Below are 20,644 nucleotides of genomic sequence, written 5' to 3'. Positions count from 1 at the left end.
GGAGAGGCAGTTGCTCTTTCTTGCCCCACTCTGGCTACGGTCATGCTTCACAGCAGTTTTTGAGATTATCTTAGCTTAGTTTTCTTCTAAAATGCTTAAAAAGAAATATATTGTCAATTAAAAAAAAATATGCTTTTAGTTTGAAGCTTCCCGCAGATCAGGAAAAATCTGCTTGCAGCCTGTAGGTTGGTAAGCCCTGTACTGGGTCATTCAACAGAAAATCAGAAATTTTTTTTCCTGCATATGACAACTCTATACTTCATTTCAAAACGTGGAATTAAAAAATAAATAAATAAGAAATCACACATGTGGGTTTATTAGGCTTTTTTTGTCAACTTACATTTTTAAAATATTCATTAAAAACAAAATATAAAGCTCTCACATGCAGTATAAAATGTCTGATTTTCAGTGGAATGATAGTTTCTTCTTGAAACTAACCAAAAAACAAAAAAAGGTCTAAAAATAAACAACAAAAGTTTTTTTTTCTTTTTAAATCAAGTTGTGAAAGTCCAAAACAAACATGGGTTTTGTAATTTAGTAGTGAATTATTTCTTAAGTTTTTTATACCTATAATACATATAATTTAATCATTATCAGAATACTTATTTCAGAATTTGACTTTTTACAGTTGGCAATAGAAGCTCATATGGAATCGTTACGTATTAACTCCCTAAGTTTAATCATATATGTCCAATATTTAAAGCTTTACTGCACAATTGAATACCCTGTTCAATTGAGTAGAAAGGATAGGAACTGGAACTACTGATAATCTTCTAAGTTGAGCAGACAGAACTATACTGGAAGTTTGGCCCTGGTAATTTATATTGAAATTATATGATTTGTTATATCAATGAGCTTTTAATTTGTCTCAACAAGTGTGCCATAACAAGAGAAAGGAGGTATTGCAATGATGTATATTGTATACAGATGAGATAAAAAAAAAAAAAAAAAACTGGATATTTAATTGAATTAATAAAATGGCACAAATCAATGAAATAAATTCTTACAATTGGTTGAATTTTAAGTTTTTCTTTTTCAATGTCTCCTTGTTGGAAAAATTCAGAAGCAACAAGTTCTGCAACCTGTAAAGATAAATTAAAAAAAAAAAAAAAAATACTGCATGGAGAAATTTTATCTCACACCTACCAATCTTTCAAACTCAAAAAAAAAAAAAAAAAAAAAAAAAAAAAAGAAATCAAGATTACAGAAAAGAAACAAGATTTTCAACTAGCATACATTTGTATTAAAATCATATTTTCTTCTTTAAAAATTGAGTTTATTATTATTAGTCAGCATTAACTTTATTTAACTGTCATTAAGGCTTACATTTTGAAAAGAAATCATGAAACTTCCAGTCTTGGCTCACATTGTCCAAGGTGGTATAAGTATAATAAAAGTAAATGACAAATGTTTATAAAACTCTTAGCCAATTAAATACACATCATTTAATTTCAAAATGCTCCCCAATATTTTGGAAAAATATTACAACTAATTACAGCTGAGGTGATTCATAGTTGCTCTTTTAGATTTTACAAGCGTATCCTTATTGAAATCCGCAGCGTCACAAAGCTTTTCATTCTTACACTTTAAAATTAATACATTTTCAATAGTTCCCTCGAATAATGAAGATCAAAGCAATATATTATTATTGTCATTTTAAACAATGAATAGTCTTTTACATTCCGTATTACTGTGCTGGATAATTAAAATAGTAGAAGGACACAAGCAATTTTGCCATACTTTAACACACTCTTTACATTTTTACTTCCTTTTACAAAAAAGGAAGTATTGTATTCGCAAAAAAAATTTCACTCAAAATTCAGTCTGAATTTCCATTTTGCTCACCCACAAATTAATGTTGAGTTTTTTTTCAACCCGACCACACGCGGATAAGTGCCTGAGAATGTATAAACACCCGAAATATCCATTTTGACATTCCCTGAGTTAATTACAACAACTTTTCTCGTGACATCCGTATGTACGTATGTGCGGTTGTGCGTATGTATGTTGCATAACTCAAGAACGGTAACTCCTAGAAAGTTGAAATTTGGTACATAGACTCCTAGTAGGGTCTAGTTGAGCACCTCCCCTTTTGGTTGCATTCCAGTGTTTCTAAAGGGGTCTTTTGCACCTTTTTGGGGGGAAATCATTGTTAATTTTGATGTAAACTCAAGTGGTGTTTCAATTTGGCGGACACTTAGCGATATATCGCCAGTCTTTTGATCACCAAATTTTGTCGCCAATTTGGCGATTTTTTTAAATTTTAAATCTGGTTTAAATTTGGCCATTGGTGGTGATATTTAGAGAGTAAACTATTGAATCACATTAAAATTGCCAATAATGGGAAAATGACATTTAAATTGGAGTAAAAGGAAGTCATGTGATGCACACATCAGCTCGTTTTATTTGTTTTTAAAATATGAATTTGAATATCAACTCTATTCTCTCTTGAAACATTGGTTAGATCATTGGTTTGGAGAGCATGAAATAGTTCTAATTTTTCCAGACGTCTTCATCATTTACATTCTCCTCTTTGGGCAAAAGAAAACAAAACTTTTTTTTGAAGCTGAACTATCTTAAATCATTAAAAAACTGAGCTTCAACAGCATTTGAGCTTACTATATTTTCAGAAAAACTTCAGATGATAAAGAAATTTTTTTTTTGCTATAGATGAGCATGCTGCTACGTAATACATTCATACATTTGAATGAAATTCTTTCTTGTCAACTAGCTTTAGTTGTTGACAAATTTCAAAAGTAAAATTACTGGTGGAAACGTCCACTTTCTTTTGGAGCATTTATACACTGGTATCCAAAAGTTAAGCATAATTCATAAAATGTGAGAAAACTCTTGTAAATGTTCATAAAATTATATAAAATTACTTATGGAGATTCATTGGTTGAAGAAGAAACATTATGCTTATGCAAAATATCATAGTCGATGGCATCATTCGCGAAATGGGTGCGCATGTCGGAATGTGGATAAAACGACTCTCACATTTCTGAGAGTTCAGGCGCGTTTCATGCAATTGCTGTTCCAAGAAACATTGGTTTTGGTGAAACAAGATTAATAATGGCACAAAGGTGCCAATTGGACATGTTTGCGAAGGAAAGAATCGTTGGAATGCTGGAATCTGGACGATCACAATCCGAAGTGTCTCGTATTCTTAATGTGCCTCAGTGTGTAATCTTGAGACTGTGGCAGAGGTTTCAAAATACGAGAGATGTTCTCCAACGGCCAGTACCAGGTCGACCATGAGTCAAAACCGCTCGCCAAGATCGATTTCTGGCAACTTCTGCGTGACGTCATAGGGACAGCTGTACCAAAGAACTGGGTTTGGCGCTCAGTGTCGCCACAGGAATAACAATTTCGAAGCTAACTGTTTACAGGAGACTTAATCATGTTGGTCTGTATGCCAGAAGACCAGCAGTTTGCATTCCTCTCACGTCAGCACAGAAACGCGTTTGTTTAAACTGGAGCTTGCAACATCACCATTGGAGTGTGGGGACAGTGGGCCAATGTGATGATGAATGATGAGTCCCCGCTTTACTCTACAGAGTGATTCTCATCAGGTAACAACATGGAGAGAAAAGAGAACTCGTTTCCAACCGCGAAACAAAAGAGAAAGATATCACTTTGCGTCAGCGTCAGTAATGGTATGAGCGGGCATTATGTTGGACGGTCGCAGCAACCTCCTTATGTGTGAGAAAGGTCCTGTCACTGGTAAAAGATACAGAGACGAAGTTCTTGAACCTTATGTTTGCTTGTTTCGAGGTGCTGTCGGTCCTAACTTCATATTCATGGGAGATAATGCGTCATATCCCAGTACAGCTGTGGTCTATGACTTCCTTAAATCAGAAAATATCTAGCGAATGACGTGGGCAGAGAACTCCCTTGATTTGAACCCTATTGAACATGTCTAGAATATTCTCGCGAGAGAACTTGCAGTCCATTTGTCCCCGCCAAGCTCCGTTCCGGAGTTAAAAAGAGCTCTCCAGCATGCTTGGAATTGTTTGAGCCCACAACCCATCTACCATGTCATAGAGAGCATGAGTGATCGGTGTGCAGCGTGCATGGCTGTCAGAGGTAGTCATACACATTTTTAAACTTCAGTATCATATTTTTTTTCCTTTTTTTTGTGCAAAGAGTAGATTCCTCATACGCCTAATTTTCTTTCAAACTATTCTTTTGAATAATAAAAGTAAATACTACAGTTTTTTTTAATAGTTTCGTTGTTTTGTAACCGTGTTGCACTCGCATATCACGTTTACTCCTATTCCGATATATATTTCATTCATTACTCACATAAATAGCAATTATGCTTAACTTTTGGACACCAGTGTACATCTGAATTTTAGTGTTGCAAAACTTCTATTTTTTTTTTCTTCTTCAAAATAGCTGGTTTGATAAAGCTTATTAAAAGACTCCTGAAAAGATGTTGCTAAAAGTCTTGCAGTTTGTGTTTATGCGGAGCTAGTATAAAAGTATTTTTAGGGTTAAATGCCGATACAACAATTTTAAAAAAGTACGAATAAGCTTTGTTTTTCTTCTGAAGATAAAAGAGTAAAAAATTTAACCTCTCTAGTGACTGCATTCAATGTATCTCTTTCTCCCTCAGCCATATTTTGAAGGCTTTCACAGCTATTTGTTTATTGTTATTGTTATTATTATTATTATTTTATTTTCAAAGAACAATTTTTTCGCAAATGTTTGCTTTGCATATACTGACTGTGCTGCATCGTTTTAAAACAGCTTGACTTTACTATTGTAGTGAGCTGGGTGTGTGCAGAGACTTGAGTAAACATCATTAGTTATAAAAATAACTTTACTATTTCAATAACAATACAGTGAAAACAAGCCATTCCGTGAGGTTCGTCAGTTGTAATCGTAAACACCACACCATTCCATTTTTCCGGGAAGAAGTAGTAGTTGTTTTACTCTGCGCTCGCAGCGCAATTACATGAAGGAGTGCAGATACTCTGGAGAGTGTGGGATGCATCACCACACTATGTTCAGTATCGGGCAGTTCTCAAAAGGTGGGAGCAAACACAGACCTCAACTTTGAAGCTTCAACACCAAATAACTTTCATTTTAATTAACTCAAAAATTTTTGAGTTAAATTATAATACTGTATAGAGACAAGAATTGACATAAATTATGGAAAAAATGCTCTTTAAATGCCCTTAAAAAATATTTTCTTTGCTAAAAGGCGCAATTTTGGACATACCAAAACGTTAACTGAGCAAATGTACCATTAAAGAAAAATTTTTTTAAATTATTTCCATACGTTTCAAAAAAAATTTAAAGGTATGAATCTTACACTGAATAATTTTTTGTTAATATTTTACACAAATAACAAAAGTAAAGACAGATTATTCACTTTGTAAACGATTTTAGAAAATAGTAAGTTTGAAATTTGATGCATGTCCAAAATTTACGATCTTTACAATGCTATTTTTTGAGAACTAAGTATATGATGTTTTCATTTTAAAGGTGTTTATCGAGCCTCAGAATCAATTTTTAATTGTTTAAAAATGTTTTCATAAGCTTTTATGCAGTATCTTAGAAGAAAAATAATTTTTTTTAAACGTACATGTGAGATGTCCAAATGGCGTTACGATCTTGACGCCGATAAATTCTGTCCATTTATTCAAAATTTTTGATGATCTACTGTCTTCTAACCTCAATAAAAAAGGTTATTATAATGTTATCTTCTTTAATCCATTGGTATTTTGCATAATTAATATGTTACACATTGAACAATACATAAATTACAGTAGAAACATGGCTGCTTATGATCGAACCGAAAGCCATTTTGCGCTAAAATCGCCAAGCAAACCTCCGTTGGCGACAGCACAGTATACGATAAGCTAAAGGTTACCAGAGGGGAATTCCAATTTGACAAATGTAGTTTATCGTCAGCTGTACCAGTTTTGGCGACTTTATCACCTGCGCTAGCATTTTTTTTTTCCCCCGCTTTTATTATTTTAGAATTCTTTTTCTCTTCTTTCTTTTGGAAACATAATTTAACGATCTCCAAATAGAAATACGAAGTTCTTTCTTCAATAATTTTTTTAGACATCATTTTAATCCTTATGACATTAGAAAAATATTCATTATTAAAACTGATGTCACTTTTTACAATTGTATTATTTTTAATTTGAAGCTTTTTTTTAACCTTGCATCAATTTCTTCAAAATCATTCCAAAACTTTATTATATGTAAGGAGCAGCATGTATAGCCATTCAAGTATTTCATTAATTATCCTCTTTATTATTAAATTGCAAAATTTAAAAAGTAGTAAATAAAATTTTCATTGGAAAAGTTAAAAATCAGATTAACAATTGTCAAAAATGGTGAAACTTACGTTATGATGATGTCCAAAATCCGTTACCTACAGGACAACAATGTCCAAAATCTGTTACCTACAGACTGCTGATTTAATTTGCTAATTAACAATTTTTACAAATACCTGATGTCTTTTCATGTTCATATATTGTGTTCTAGGTATGCATACTATAGAATAAAATCAAAATTGATGTCAAATTCGAAAATTTTTGAAATTGCTCAAAGTTAACTTTTTTGTTCCTACCTTTTGAGAACTGCCCTATCCACTTTTCTTTTTTGCTCTCTTCCAAAAAGCTCTTTGGCAATCTAAAGGGGTCTATTGATCTCTCTTTACATTCACACAATGACCTAATTGACACTTATAGGAACTTTCATACTTTCTAGTTCAATATCAGCTGGTATGGCTCCAGCTTTACAAGCAGCCAAATTATTTACACAGCATCTGCAATCCATTTTAATGATAGGTTCCCATTTTTAAAGAAGTTTATAACTCCATTTTTTAAATCAAGCATTGTCAGCCTCAAATGCAAAACGAATTTTGAGAAGGATTTTACACTTTTGAAAAACACCAAACATACTTTTAAAAATTTGTTTGCGTTAGCTAATCTTTCTTTAAACACATTTAGTGATAAAATCCTACATTGTAGTTTCTGAATTTTTTCATTAAAAAATAAAACATTGAACAGATGCATGTTTCAACTAGTGTTGTTAACACCATAAATACCAAACGATGTTTTTGCAGATAATTTAAGATTTCTTCAATCTTTTTTGACGCAAAACGCCCAACAATTGCAAAAGATTTGGTTCTTCCACAAGCATAATGCTTGGCAACAACTGAACACTTTTGAACAATGGACTGGCTTGATCAGCATCACGCAATAGGATATTGTGCACCATGAGAGAAAGGCCATTTCACATTAATAAGTGAACATCCTGCAATGCTTATTGAGCTGGTGAAAAAATCTACTTATTTTTAGAATGATAGTCATTGACAAGTTTTGCTTTTCTATTTGCTTTTACTAATTCTGGTGCTGTAATGTATTTGTCTTGCCACCATAACATATCCTAAAGTGTGTTCAGCAAATTCTGCAGTGAGCACAAGAATTATTAAGAGATGATTTTTTAAAATCTAGCTTAATTAACATGAATAAATATCTCTGTAACGTTGCAAAAATTACTTCATTTTATCCACGCTTGCATTGAGAAAGCAAATGTCATATTACATTGAGCTTGATGTTACACAATGCATCTCCACAACTGTTTGTATGTAAAAACATCACTGCATCTTTGCACTGTGATTCACTGTTTCTTTCATCCGAGACAAACAACCCCGCACAAAATAATTTTAATAGCGAACACCTGCCAAGATTGGACAAAACTTCCTCTCTCTTATAACTGTCAATTATTTGGAGGTGTATCCAGGGGGGCGCACATGAGGGAGGGGGGGGGGAGAAGGGACACCTGTTAGCCCAGGCCCGAGCCTGAAGGGGCTCAACATTTTTAAAATGAGGGGTGAAACATATGCAAGGAGGTAGGGGTAAACAATATGGAGGTCCATAAAAGTCATTTGTGACAGGCCCCAAAATTTCTGTGCACGCCTCTGGGTGCAACTGTGTAAATATATTAAGAATAGATTCACTTATCTTCAAAAAAGAAAAAAAAAACAATAATAATTGAAAAAATTGCAACAAATTGAATGCAAATGGACAAGTAAATAATTGCAAATCAATTTTCAATAAATGAGCAAAAGAAAAAAAAAGACTAACAAAACTTACAACTTTCTGTGTTTCCCAAGGCTTAGTAATTGCAGCAATATCACAAATAGTCATAAGCATAGCTCTGCAACAAAGAAAAAGTTTCCAGGTAAATAAATTAATGCAAAGCAACTAACAAAATTTTTTCCCAAAAGAGCATTTCATCACTAAAAGCACACGAATCACTACAATACTAATAGGTAAAAAAATCAAAAAGAAAGAAAGTTTTATCCTTAAATAGACAACAAATAGTAAAAATTAAAGCAAGTGCTCCACTTCATTGCAAGAAAATGAGACAGTTGAACACTTGTTCCATGAATATTCATCACAAAAAATGCATTGGGTTATACATATTGTAACAGTCAGTTCATCAAAAAATAAATAAACAATAAAACACCAATAATCCAGGTAAAGCTCTTCCAATTCAGATGTTCCCGGCACGAAAACGCTTTTTCCAATGAACAGGTTTTAAACATACACACTGTACAGATCATCATACAAACAGATCAGCACTGCGTATCCTCTTCGTGTCAATGAAATGTGATATTGGGCCATACCATGAAACCCCCATATTGTCCTGTACAGTCGGCCCCGCTTAAATCAAATATCGTCGTTCCAAGAAATATTATTCAATTAAGCAGGATATTTGATTAAGCGGGTAAAATTTTTTACCTTTCTAAATTGGCAATATTTGAATTAAAACTATAAATCAATAGCTATATAAAGTAAATACAAATAATTAATGTTACTGGTAAAAAGTTTTTCATGAAAATTATATAAAAGTAACTTAAAACTTGAACTATGAAATCTTTGTTTTGGCATTTTTTTTCAGCACATTATTTTTTGAAAAATTCTGTAATAATGGATTGCTTGTTTAAGGTCTTTTGGGAACACTTTTGTCAATTTATTATTGTTTAAAATGTGTATATTTCTTTGTGTTATTTAATTTAACTATCGACTGCGTTATTCATAGTTTTTTTTTTGTAATGGCAACGACAAAAGAAATAAGAATAGAAGAAATGTCTTGATGTAATATGAACGTTTTCTCGCCCGGTGATGGGGAGAAATGTTGTTTTATATTTTTACGTTGATAATTGTTCTTACTTAACTTATTTCTTATCAAATTTTTCTCAGAAATTTTTAAGGAAAGCAGAACATTATTATTTGATTAAGCGGGGATTTTTAACATTACATCTATGGGGAAACTTTCGGTTCCGGGAAATTTTATTCGTATAAGCAGGGTTTTCGTTTATCATTTATTTACCTGATTAAGCGGGGCTGACAGTATATGACAGCTCATAAGGTAATAACTTTAAAGACAAATGAACAAAAACTTTTGCTTAAGGAATCACACATACGTGTGCGATTTTTTAAAAAACAATATTTTTTTCATCCTTTTAAATTACTATGAGCTGACAAGTGCAAAACAAATAGTCATTCAGTAGTCTCTTGGACGCATCTTGCTATTACTTTCCCAGTTTTTGAAAGTTCCTTATTTCTTATAGGCGAACATATAGGATCACTGCTGCCATGGCTGCTTGAGGACAACCAGTAATGAACAGTTAGACAGCTAGTCTTGTTGTTTGAAAAGCTCTCCAAAGTTGCAAAACAATGCTGTTAGCAATCTCAGGCTCTAGAGCCTCACTTGTTACACTTCGAACTTCATCAATTTTTCCAATGATTTGACTTTGGGTAAAATTATTCAAATGTCATCTGAAAAAGGGATGACATTTTATACTGAGGCGGCACTCGACGTTGTTTAAACCGATACACAGAGTGCAATCACTTTCCAAAAGAAAGTGAGCTCCAGGGTCCATCCTAGCAGGTGTGCAAAGTGTGCACCGCACACGGGCGGTCAAAGCAAGGAGCGGCCGTGGGCCGCATCATATAGTTCTTTTAATCAAGCAAAATTCCTCAAGAATTTCTCACAAGATAACATAATAAGTCGAATAAATATGCTGAATTTTAAATGTTCAATTATCTAAGTAAGTGCAAATTTTCCAACAGCGTAGCATATTAAGAAAAATGGAATGTTAGAGCACATTGTGTTGCTAAATTATCCATTGATATCAATTCTTTACACACATGCTTCATTTGGTTGCAAAATTTGTGACAGAACTGGTAATCAGGTATGGATACATGGGAGGGGCAGTGACAAAAATCCCCCCCCCCCCGGAAGCATGAAAGGTTGCCTTCTAAAGGGCACTAATGCTTCACCCAGCCTCCCAAGTTTTTATTGACCCTAAACAATGAAGACATATTTTGTGCAAAAAAAATATACTGATAGGATATTCTCGCAAATATTTCAAACAAACTCTGTGTTCAACAGTCATGGATGCGTGGAGACTGGAGAGACAATGGAAAATTGCAACAGTCCAACATATATAATCAACAAACTAAAATTTTTAATTTTCCCCCTTTACAGCAATTTTTTCTAATTAAAATCACGAATGAACTGCCCGGTTTCAGATCGGGTAGGAGGACAGGGCCTTTGCCCCGAGTTACAAATTTTAATTGTGACTCTAAAACGATGATCCAAAATGATGCCTTGACGAGACTAAAGAAGGCTTCAAACTGCGTTTTTAGGACTTTAATTTCGGAAAATTTCGCTGGTTGAACCACCTATTTTAAGGATCCAATTAAGTCTCTTATTCACCCTTTCTTCCTTAATGTACTCAAACATAGCCTAAAAATGATGGCTCCAAAAAGTCTTTTCTAGAGACAGTCCTCCCTAAACGTCATCAAAAATTGCTGAATGGCATTTTTCGAATTTCTTTTTCGAAATTTTTGAGGTAGAGAGCCCTGAAATGCATTCCCTAACATTACTACCAAAGATAGTCTGAATTAGCGTCTCTAGAGAAGCCCCCAGTCCCACCCCCTCTCACTTAACGTATTCAAAAACAAACTAAAATTGCATTTTTCAATCATCAGTTTGGAAGAACTTTGGGGGAAATACCCTCGATCCCCCTTTTTTCCAACGTAATCACTATAGCTCAAAATTTCGTTTTTAGATGGTTCCATGGAGCCACTAAACCCTTCCTGCCTAAACTAACCTGAAATTGACTTCAGTTTCAAAAAACAATTCTTGAGGGCACACTGAACCCCTGCCCGCTCTTTGTCCCATCGTTATCAAACAATGCCTAAAATATGATTTAGGGACTTCCATTTCTAAAAAATTCCGGATGGCTTATGTAAATTTTCACGGAGCTAGGGCATCCGGCATCCCCCATCAATCGCCGAGGTGAGGTGGAATTTAGTTGTATTTTTCAGATAGTAATATGGAAAAATATTCAGAAAGATCCTCTGCTTCCCGGTTTCCTTAACGTCACTACAGATAGCACAAAATTGCGCTTTTTAGAGCCCCAAAATCCTTCCTTCACAAAAATAGAATAAAATTGATTTTAATTCCGAAAAATATTTCAGTTCGGAATATTTTCCCGTTTCCCCTATCGTGTCCAAATCTAGCCAAAAATGTGTTTTTGAAACAATAGTGCCGATTTTAAACTTCAATTTCGAAAACTTTCGACAGGAGATGACCGAATCTCCCTCCCTCCAGCAATTTCAACAAAGATAACCCGAAATTGCGTGTTTAAAACTTCTGTTCCAGAAAATTTTCGGGAAGAGCGCCGATCCTTCCTAAACTAAGGTCACAAAAAATAGCTGCAATTTGACATCAATTTTGAAAGAATTTCAGGAAAGAACTCCAACATTACTTTCCCCTCAAATCGCGAAAAATTTCCTAAAACTGCAATTTTTGACGTCAATATTGAAAATTTCCCCATGGACCTTGAATGTTCCTGACTCTTTTGTCCTTGCAACCAAACACAATCAAAGATTAATTACAGCTATTTTTCATACGCCAATTTCGTATATTTTCTGGGGGCGATTCCCCCTTCCCCCTCTCCTTTCTCTGACGTCATCAAAGACATACTATAAAATGCGTTTTTACGACTAGTAAATTTCAGTACCTATTATTTTCTTCAAAGATATAAATTGTACCTAAGGAGTTTCTAACGTTTTACATAAATTCATCCTTCTTCTGTTTTTTTTTTTTTTTTTTACATTAGAACTTGATACAGAAATTTGAAGAAAGATTTATATGGGCGTTAAGTATTAGTCAAAACATGCTAATTGCTCTTCAGGGGCGGCACATTAGGTCTTTGCACACGGGCAACACCCTAGGATCGGCCCTGCTGAGCTCCCACCACCAGCTTGCTTAAAATCGCTCTGACATTCCTCCATTATAAGATAAATAAATACCTTTGTGCTGAATAGTAAAGTCAGACCAAACAACGTAAGTAGAAGCACAAATTTGTAAATTACAGCAGACACGTGTTTCGGCGTTACAGGGAACGCCTTTTTCATTGCAAAAAATAATGAGCTTATGGATGATGTCTTTTCATCCATAAGCTCATTATTTTTTGCATTGAAAAAGGCGTTCCCTGTAACGCCGAAACACGTGTCTGCTGTAATTTACAAATTTGTGCTTCTACTTACGTTGTTTGGTCTGACTTTATTATTCCTCCATTATGTTAAGCAGCATGGGTATGTGCATTTGCTACCTACTGGACCCTCTGTATCTTTGTTTTGTTGAAGAACAAAGAGAACAAAAGGATGTTTAACTTTAAAAAATTACATTTTTGAAACTAACATGCATATTAATATAATTAAAACCTGAAATTATAAAATTTTATTTTAATTTTTTCTCTTTTTTTTTCAATTGCAAATACTCAATGTGTTCGCCCTTTCTGACAAAACAAACATCAAATCTCTAGCTGAGCTGGTTCTACACTTTAGTATCATAATGTCCATGGTTTGCAATGCTGCACAAATGCATTCTTAAAATTCCTGTTGTGTTTTTAGAATCGTGATTAATAATTTTAATAAATTGTGTCTTTTGAGGTAGCTTAATCGAAAGAAATCAAAAAAGTTGAATGAAATGGATTGGAACAAACTGCGTTGCAATCCATTTCATTCAACATGCCAATTAGATGTTTGTCATGCAATAAAGGCTCACACATTGAACATCTGTAAGAAAAAAGAAACAGTAAATTTTTTTAAATTTTTTTGCATTCTTTTAAAATGCAATAATTTTGAAAAATGAATACCTAAAATAGTCATTATGTTGTGTTCTGTATCATGCATAAAGATTAAACCTTAGTGAATAAAAAGTCAATAACTTTAATTTTAACTTTCACATAAAGCCCATATTTAAGAAAAATTGTGTTTGATACTTGTAATTAATTAGTCTTAGGGGAAGAATCTAACTTAAAGGAAAAAGCAGCGCTATTTGTATTTAAAAAAAAGAAAAGAAAAACAGCATTCGTTATTCAGTGTACTTAAAAGCATGGACAGAGCATTCTCATGTCACAATAGACCTGTACATCACCTAAATCTGAACATCTTACGTAGTGGTGTGAACAAGATCCTTCAGACTCATATGAAGATTCAAAGTATAGGTTGTTTTTACCAACATTATCAAAAAATTATTAAATTATACGGTTTGCTCCAAAAGTAATAAGACTGAATTTTTTGCCACAAAACTATATTGCCCACACCTGCACGACCGGTTGGAAGTGGTAGAGGGGACTCTAAGCTTTCCAGAGACACCAGGTTCAGTTGTCTATAAGCTCTTGGAGCGGTGGGAGGTCAATTTTAGTGAACCTCCGTGCAGAGCCATTGTCGTGGAGAGAACTTTGGAGCAATGCTATGCGATTAAAATTTTGCGTCAAATTCCAAAAGACGGCAATGAAAACGTTCGATTAGTTCACTCAGGCCTTCAAGGATGATTGCTTGTCCTAATAGCAGGTCAAAAAGTGGCACAAGTCAAAGAGGGCCAGGAGGAAGTCACCGATGAGGCTCCTTCTGGGCGTCCATCATTGTTGCGAACAGACAATAATGTGAGATAAATAAATACCTTTGTGCTGAACAGTAAAGTAAGACAAAACAACGTTAGAAGAAGCACAAATTTGTAAATAATGTGCCTTGTGTGCGAGATTTGCTGAACAAAGACCGCCAAATGAGTGTTTGTTTGATGTCAGAAATATTAAATTTGCCAAAAACAGATGTTTATTGAATTGTTACGGAAGACTTGGCCAAGCGTAAGATTTTCGCCAAACGTGCCAAAAGTCTTGCCCGACCGTCTTTGTTGTCAACTCCTAACTGATCCGGAACAGTGTTTCATCGGTGTCACAGACACTCTATAGCCCCGGCAAACTTCTTACTCCCAAAGGTGAAAAGGGAGCTAAAAGGAAAGCATCTGGAGATCCCGAACAACATTCAACAGACCACAACGAGGAGCCTTAACAGCATTCCGAAAAGCAAGTTCAGAGGACCTTCGATAAATGGAAAACACATGGGCAAAGGTGTATAGACGCAAGAGGAAACTATCTTGAAGAGTATTAAATTTTATTACATGTTTGATCAATAAAACTATGTTTTTAAAAAAAGTCTTATTACTTTTGGGACAAACCGTATACAATGAATTGTGTAATCAGGTGGATATACAATCGAACTTGCTTGTAACAATCGCAAAGAGACTGAGATATTTGCTCGTTACAACTGAGTGCTCTTAAAAAACGAGTGCATGAAAAAAATCCTAAAAATCATCATAGTGACTTTTTTTCTTTTTTTTAAATCTTTTAATCACTGTGCAGTATCAAAGAAGTAGGTTACTTTGCTTTGAACTGTCTGAATGTTCCTTGTGTCATTGTTCTTGAGAAATACACATGTACACATATATAATTTTTAAATGTTTCTTTACTCCACAAATTAAGAGGAGTGCTGTCATCTCTTGTTCTGCGGATTTATGATTCATTACTAGCTTTGGTTGACTAAGAAATGTTAAAGAAAATTTACCAAAAAAGGGCAAGGGTCCAGAAAACGTAACTTTTGAACGCAAATATTTTTCAATTTCGAAGCCTTTTTTTTTCTTTTTTTTTTCATTCTTACATGAAAGTGTTATCTATTAGAAGTAACCATAAACAATGGCCCAGCTAAGTTCAAATTATTATACTCATAAATAAAGATAATAAAAAAAATGCCTTGTTCACGGAAATAAAAAGAAAGAAAAAATCTTTTAATACTTAAAAATCGAGGCCAATTTAATATCAAAGTAGTGATTTTGTTAATTGTGTAAACAATCAGCTGTTATAATGATTAGTGGGAATATAATATTAAGCTCGCTTAACTAAAGTATGCCTTAATTAGTAGTTTCAAATGTATGTTAAAACATAGTATTTGGTATATTCGAGGATATACTGGCAATTTATATTTTGGTTGCATGCCTATTATTGATGTATTTCCCCTCCTTCATTTGTTTTCACCTCAGAAATAATGACACTGATAAGGTCTGTCACGGAGTTGAGGATCTTTCCATTAATATAGGCCTAATAGATACATTTTTTTAATGGATTTTTTTTCTTCAGTGCTACAACCTGCACATGTTAAGCATAAAAAAAATGTTCACTTCTTTTTTTACATTAATTTACATCCCTGAAATTCAAATTCACGGAGGTGAGAAGTCAGAATAATCACACTAAGTTTTTAAAGCAAAATCTAGCTTCTTGTTTTTCGACAAAAATCTCACAACTTCAACCATGGCTGAAAATAAACAAAGGGGCTATCTTGTATCATGGAAAATAACATTTGATGTCATTACTGCCACGTGTTAATGAGGAATGGCATTTTGTGTTTAGGTAATGGAGGAGAAAATTTATTGTGTGACATGACTCTTTGTGCTACTAAAACGAACTAAAACACAAGATTAAAAAATTAAATATACTTAAACAATTAGTATTTGAGATACTTGTGAAAGTTATAACAAATAAATAAGTATATACTTTTAATTAAACAAGTGATTAAGCATCATAAACAGTCCCACAAGGTGCGTGACATGCTAGGGAGGTGAGAATTCACATGTTGTGAACCAAAAATATACTAAAATAAAAACTTATTAAAAAATCGTTGGCAGGTTATATTTCTAATAAAATTAAAAAGCATTGTTAAATGAATTGTTCCTTAAAGTTTTATTTGTAAAACGCGTGTGACAGAAAAGTTACTTTTTGAAGAACAACCCGCAAGCTGAGCTGGAAGTTAATAGAAATTTTATGAATCACAAATATATTGCTTGCTTTGAGCCGGTTTTACTCTTTGAAAGTGAGTTATGCTCCCATAGACTTAACTTTGTACCAACCAAGTATTTTTTATTTCCTCGCTAAATAGGGGTTCTCATTGAATCAGGGCTGATAAGTGAGTTCAACTACATTAAAAACTACAGTTGGCTCTCTGTTTAACGACGCTCTATTTAACGACTTTCTCTATTTAACGACGGCTTTTCACGGTCCCAGATGGTCCACTACAGTGTTAAAAGCATTCTATTTAAGGACGCTTTCTTCTTAAGGACGATTTTTTGTGGTCCCTTGAAAGTCGTTAAACAGAGAGCCAACTGTTGTTATAATAAATAACCTCTTATTAACCTGTTAACTAAAATTTTTAATTGCCATATTACAGTGGAACTTGCTTATAATGAGTCCTTATTAAATAAGGAAATTAGAAATATTTGGTTGGCATAATGTTAAGTGTGTGAGAATAACTCGCTTTTAATGTGCAAATCAATATATAGCGAGCAATACCAACGGGATTTTTTTTTTTTAATCTGTTTAAATTCTTTGAGTCAGTTCAGCTAATCCTTTTTTGAAAAACTCTTTAGCATTCTCAAATCAACAGAAAGGTAGTGACGAGTCATAAATTTTGGGAACAAGTGATTCAATCCTTTTTATTTATTAAAAAACTTCAAACCTTTTTGAAACCAAGGGTGCAAATGTCACTTTTTCAGGCCATGAGTTTTCATTAAACAATGACACAAGATACAATAAGACAGTTCAAAGCCAATTAACCCACTTCTTTGATACTGTTTAAAAATGAAAAATAAATGAATTAAATATGTATGAATTTTAATGATATTTTTGAAACTCCTCTTTAAGAGCACTAGGTTATAACGAGCAAACATCGGTTACAATCAAGGGCGCCCATATGCAAAATTTTAAGGGGGGCTCAAAAAATTTCCCCATGGTTTAGCAGAATATTTTCCCCATGGAAACCGATTTCAGTACAGATTAGAGATAATAAAATTTGACATTTTTATTAACTTATTCATTAATGGCTGGAAAAGAAATTTTTATACATTTTTGCAAAGCAAGGAAGTTCTCATTTCTAAGGGGGGGATGGCTCCCCTATATGGGCGCCCTTGGTTACAATGAGCAAATATTGCAGTCTCTTCAAGCTTGTTATAAGAAAGTTTGACTGTACAAGAAAGATATATTTTTGCCAAAGAGAACAACATGAAACAAAGTAAGTGTTTTATAGCAACTAAAAATAAACAGCATGTTGACATTCTTATTCAATAAAGGAACAAATAATGACATTTGAGCGATTTTCTAGCATCAGAATTGATTTTGAATTGCATATCAAACAGTTACAGAAAAATGTTTAAACTATTAAAAACAAATACATATTAAAAAAGACTTTTTTGTTGTCATCCAAAATGAAAATTCACCAAAAAAGAAAATACAAATAAAGAAATAAATGAAACATTTCTTATAAAATTTATGATATAACTTTTCAACTCAATAAAATTGCCCATAAAAATGAAAGCAAGTTAAGTGTGAACAAGAGAAATCGATAAAATTTTCTAAAAACGTAACGGTTACTGATTATTTGAAACTTGTAAAAATTATTGCTTTAAACAATTTCTTACATTATTTTGAAAATGGAAGATTTTACTGATGTAGTTAATTATATGAACATTATAAATCATTATATTTCGATTACCTGAGTAATTCCCTGTGATCTTCTCTCTTCCAGTTATGTGTTTTGGTTTCCACAATATGAAAAAATGTACCTCTTCGCCTAAAAAAATGCAGAACAATTAGTTAATAAACTAAAAAAATATCATAAGCAAGAAACTGACATTTCTATGTTCATTACACAGAAAAACTGTTTCTATATATCGAAAAAATCTCTATATATCAAATTTTTTTTCCGAAACATTCGTACATTTTTTTTCCACTTTAGACTGTTTGTCTCATGAATAATGAAGGTTAGGGGAGAAAATTATGTTCACTAAAGGTTGCTACGAAACTCATAAGGAATCTGAGGTTGAGGGATGTGTAGACAGGTCGTTGTTTCGTTCTGGAGTTCTTAAATTCCCTCAAGTTTATTTCAAATCTTAGTTGTAACCAGTAACATTGTAAAATCAGTTCAAGTTATCCCTTTTGTCTGTTGATTATCATTCCTAGTCTTTTTAGCAGCAGAAAAAATCATTCAAGTTAAGTAGATTGATTTTTTACTTTTCTCTCGATCATATTGTGAAAACGAGAGCCCCTAATGTTGGGGATCAAGTTGAATTGCCGAGGAATGAAGATTTATAAAGGCGCAAAAATGTAATTTCTGTTATTGTCTTAATTATTAACTTTCATTTAATCTGATGCTCGTATAAACTAGAAATTAGGTTTCATACACGAAAATTAGCTTTAATTTTAATGTGTTAGGAGGTTTTTAGGATAAAATAAAATCATTTCTATATATCGAATTTTTTTCCCTGAATTTGCTACTTCGATATATGGAGGTCCGACTGTATCTCAAAATCGTCAAACTCATTCTATGCCACTGTGTACCAAAGAAATCGACACAACGGATGAACGGATTTTAACACAACGCTCAAGTGATTGTTAAAAGTAACATTACAGATAGCTAAATTGAAAATTCTAAGGATAGCAGGAGACAAGAACTCTGCTGTGAGAAGATAAAGCATGGTAATGGCAAAGCTTTCATTTCTCATTTTTTGCATTTTTGTCATCGACTGTAATTTATCTTTATTGCACAAGCTTACTTACTTAGCTCCTGCTGAAACTAAAGCAAAAAAGAACATCAAATTCCAACATTTTCCTGCTATTAGGGGGGAATCCAAAATACATTTTCTCAAATACTTCAAAACCTCATTTCTTCAGATATTGCACTTTACCTTCCCACAGCAGAACTATTTTTAAAATGCAATGTGATTTCTGCAGCATAGGATGCTAACTCAGTCAAAATTATCCTGTGAAAATGAAACAACTCTTCATAGTACAGTAAAATCCCTCTAATGCGGACACTAACAGCACAAATTTTTTTGTCCGCAAGACAGGGGTTTAATAATGTTATTTGCATTGGAACTGGGAAATTAAAAATTATCCACATAAGAGGGGTGTCCGCATTTGAGGGTTGTCCATTAGGAGAAGTTTTACTGTAATACTCAAAAAATACAACCTTGAGATCACAATAACCCATATACGATTAAAAGTCAAATTTCTGAACCATTTTTAACAGAGTTTTACACTTCCTTTTCTCAGTTCTCACTTATGATAACTAAAGAAAATACAAACCCGAAAGGTGTTCTATTGCAAAGTGATGAGGCTAAACCAGTGGTTGGAAGTAGCGCGCTACAAGTAGCGACGCTACTGTAGTAGCTACATTTTTTAGTAGTTTGTAGTGTAGCGCACTACTTTTCAAAAAAAGTAGTGTAGTGAGTAGTTCAATACAAAAAAAAGTAGTTTGTAGCGATTTCTAAAAACTACTTTTAAATAAAGTTTCAAAAAAAAAGAGAAGAAGAAAGGAATGGAGGTTTCAAATGAATCTGACTTGTGCAAATTTTACGCGAGTAAATTTTGCACCAATCAGATTCGGAAGACTCTAAAAATTACGAGCTGACCTCAGATTGACGCCATACGTTCTATCTGTTTGACGCCATTAGTTTGTTTAGCAACGAAATTTTCACATTTCCCCAATATTCACCTTATGGCTTAGAAAGAAAAGAATAAGAGATAACTGCCAATGTAGTACCGCGTTTCATGGGCACCCATATGGAAGGCACGTTTTGGCTCAAGCCCCACCCCCTCTGATTTAGAATTTACCTCTTTCTTTTGGTACTTTTTTCTTCGCAAAAATGTAAAAACATTTCTTCTCCTGCCATTAATGAATAAGTTATTAAAAAAGTCAATTTCTTTGATAATTCTAATCTATAATGAAATCAGTTTTTATGTGAAAATATTCTACTAAACCATAAGAAAAATATCTGACCCCCCCCCCTAAAATTTTGTATATGGGCGCCCGTGCCGCGTTTGTGTTTTCTGGCAGCTGAGAATGTCCCGTGGATGAACATTTTAGATTTCAATGAGACTATTGTGCTAATATCCACCTAATATGGAAGCTACTGTAAATGTTATGGAAGACGATGATATTGAACTGCATTTTGTTTGGCCGGCTAACAAATGTTACAGTATTATAGAAATATATGGTCACGGGAATTTTTCGTTTCTTGCAAATTTGCTCCTTTTTCAAAAAGCTTACGGTATCAATGTCACCTGCAAATTACTGTCGAATTTCTACGCGAGGGATGTGTTCCAAGGCTCCTAGCGTAGGTTGAAATTTCGCGTCATGGAAAAGGGTATCTATACGATTTTTATGAGTATACCAATCATTTTGAGACATTTGAAAATGTCTCT

At 33.5% G+C, this 20,644-nt stretch overlaps 1 protein-coding gene across 1 annotated transcript in view; it reads right to left on the bottom strand.

Moving 5' to 3' along the window:
- Positions 1 to 561: 561 nt before the first annotated feature.
- LOC129223064 (dual 3',5'-cyclic-AMP and -GMP phosphodiesterase 11-like) overlaps positions 562 to 20,644 on the bottom strand; it is a 527,973-nt gene continuing 507,890 nt past the window's right edge. The window contains exons 17-20 of the mRNA XM_054857629.1: positions 17,934 to 18,011; positions 8,124 to 8,187; positions 1,008 to 1,082; positions 562 to 567 (exon numbers count right to left, since the gene is read on the bottom strand). Of these exons, the coding sequence (XP_054713604.1) occupies positions 562 to 567; positions 1,008 to 1,082; positions 8,124 to 8,187; positions 17,934 to 18,011 (223 nt within the window). The remainder of the gene's footprint in view (positions 568 to 1,007; positions 1,083 to 8,123; positions 8,188 to 17,933; positions 18,012 to 20,644) is intronic.

Source organism: Uloborus diversus, chromosome 5, assembly GCF_026930045.1.
Source record: "Uloborus diversus isolate 005 chromosome 5, Udiv.v.3.1, whole genome shotgun sequence".
NCBI lineage: Eukaryota > Metazoa > Arthropoda > Arachnida > Araneae > Uloboridae > Uloborus > Uloborus diversus.
Note: the sequence above shows the minus strand (reverse complement) of the source record. Positions and strands in the feature narration are given on the sequence as shown.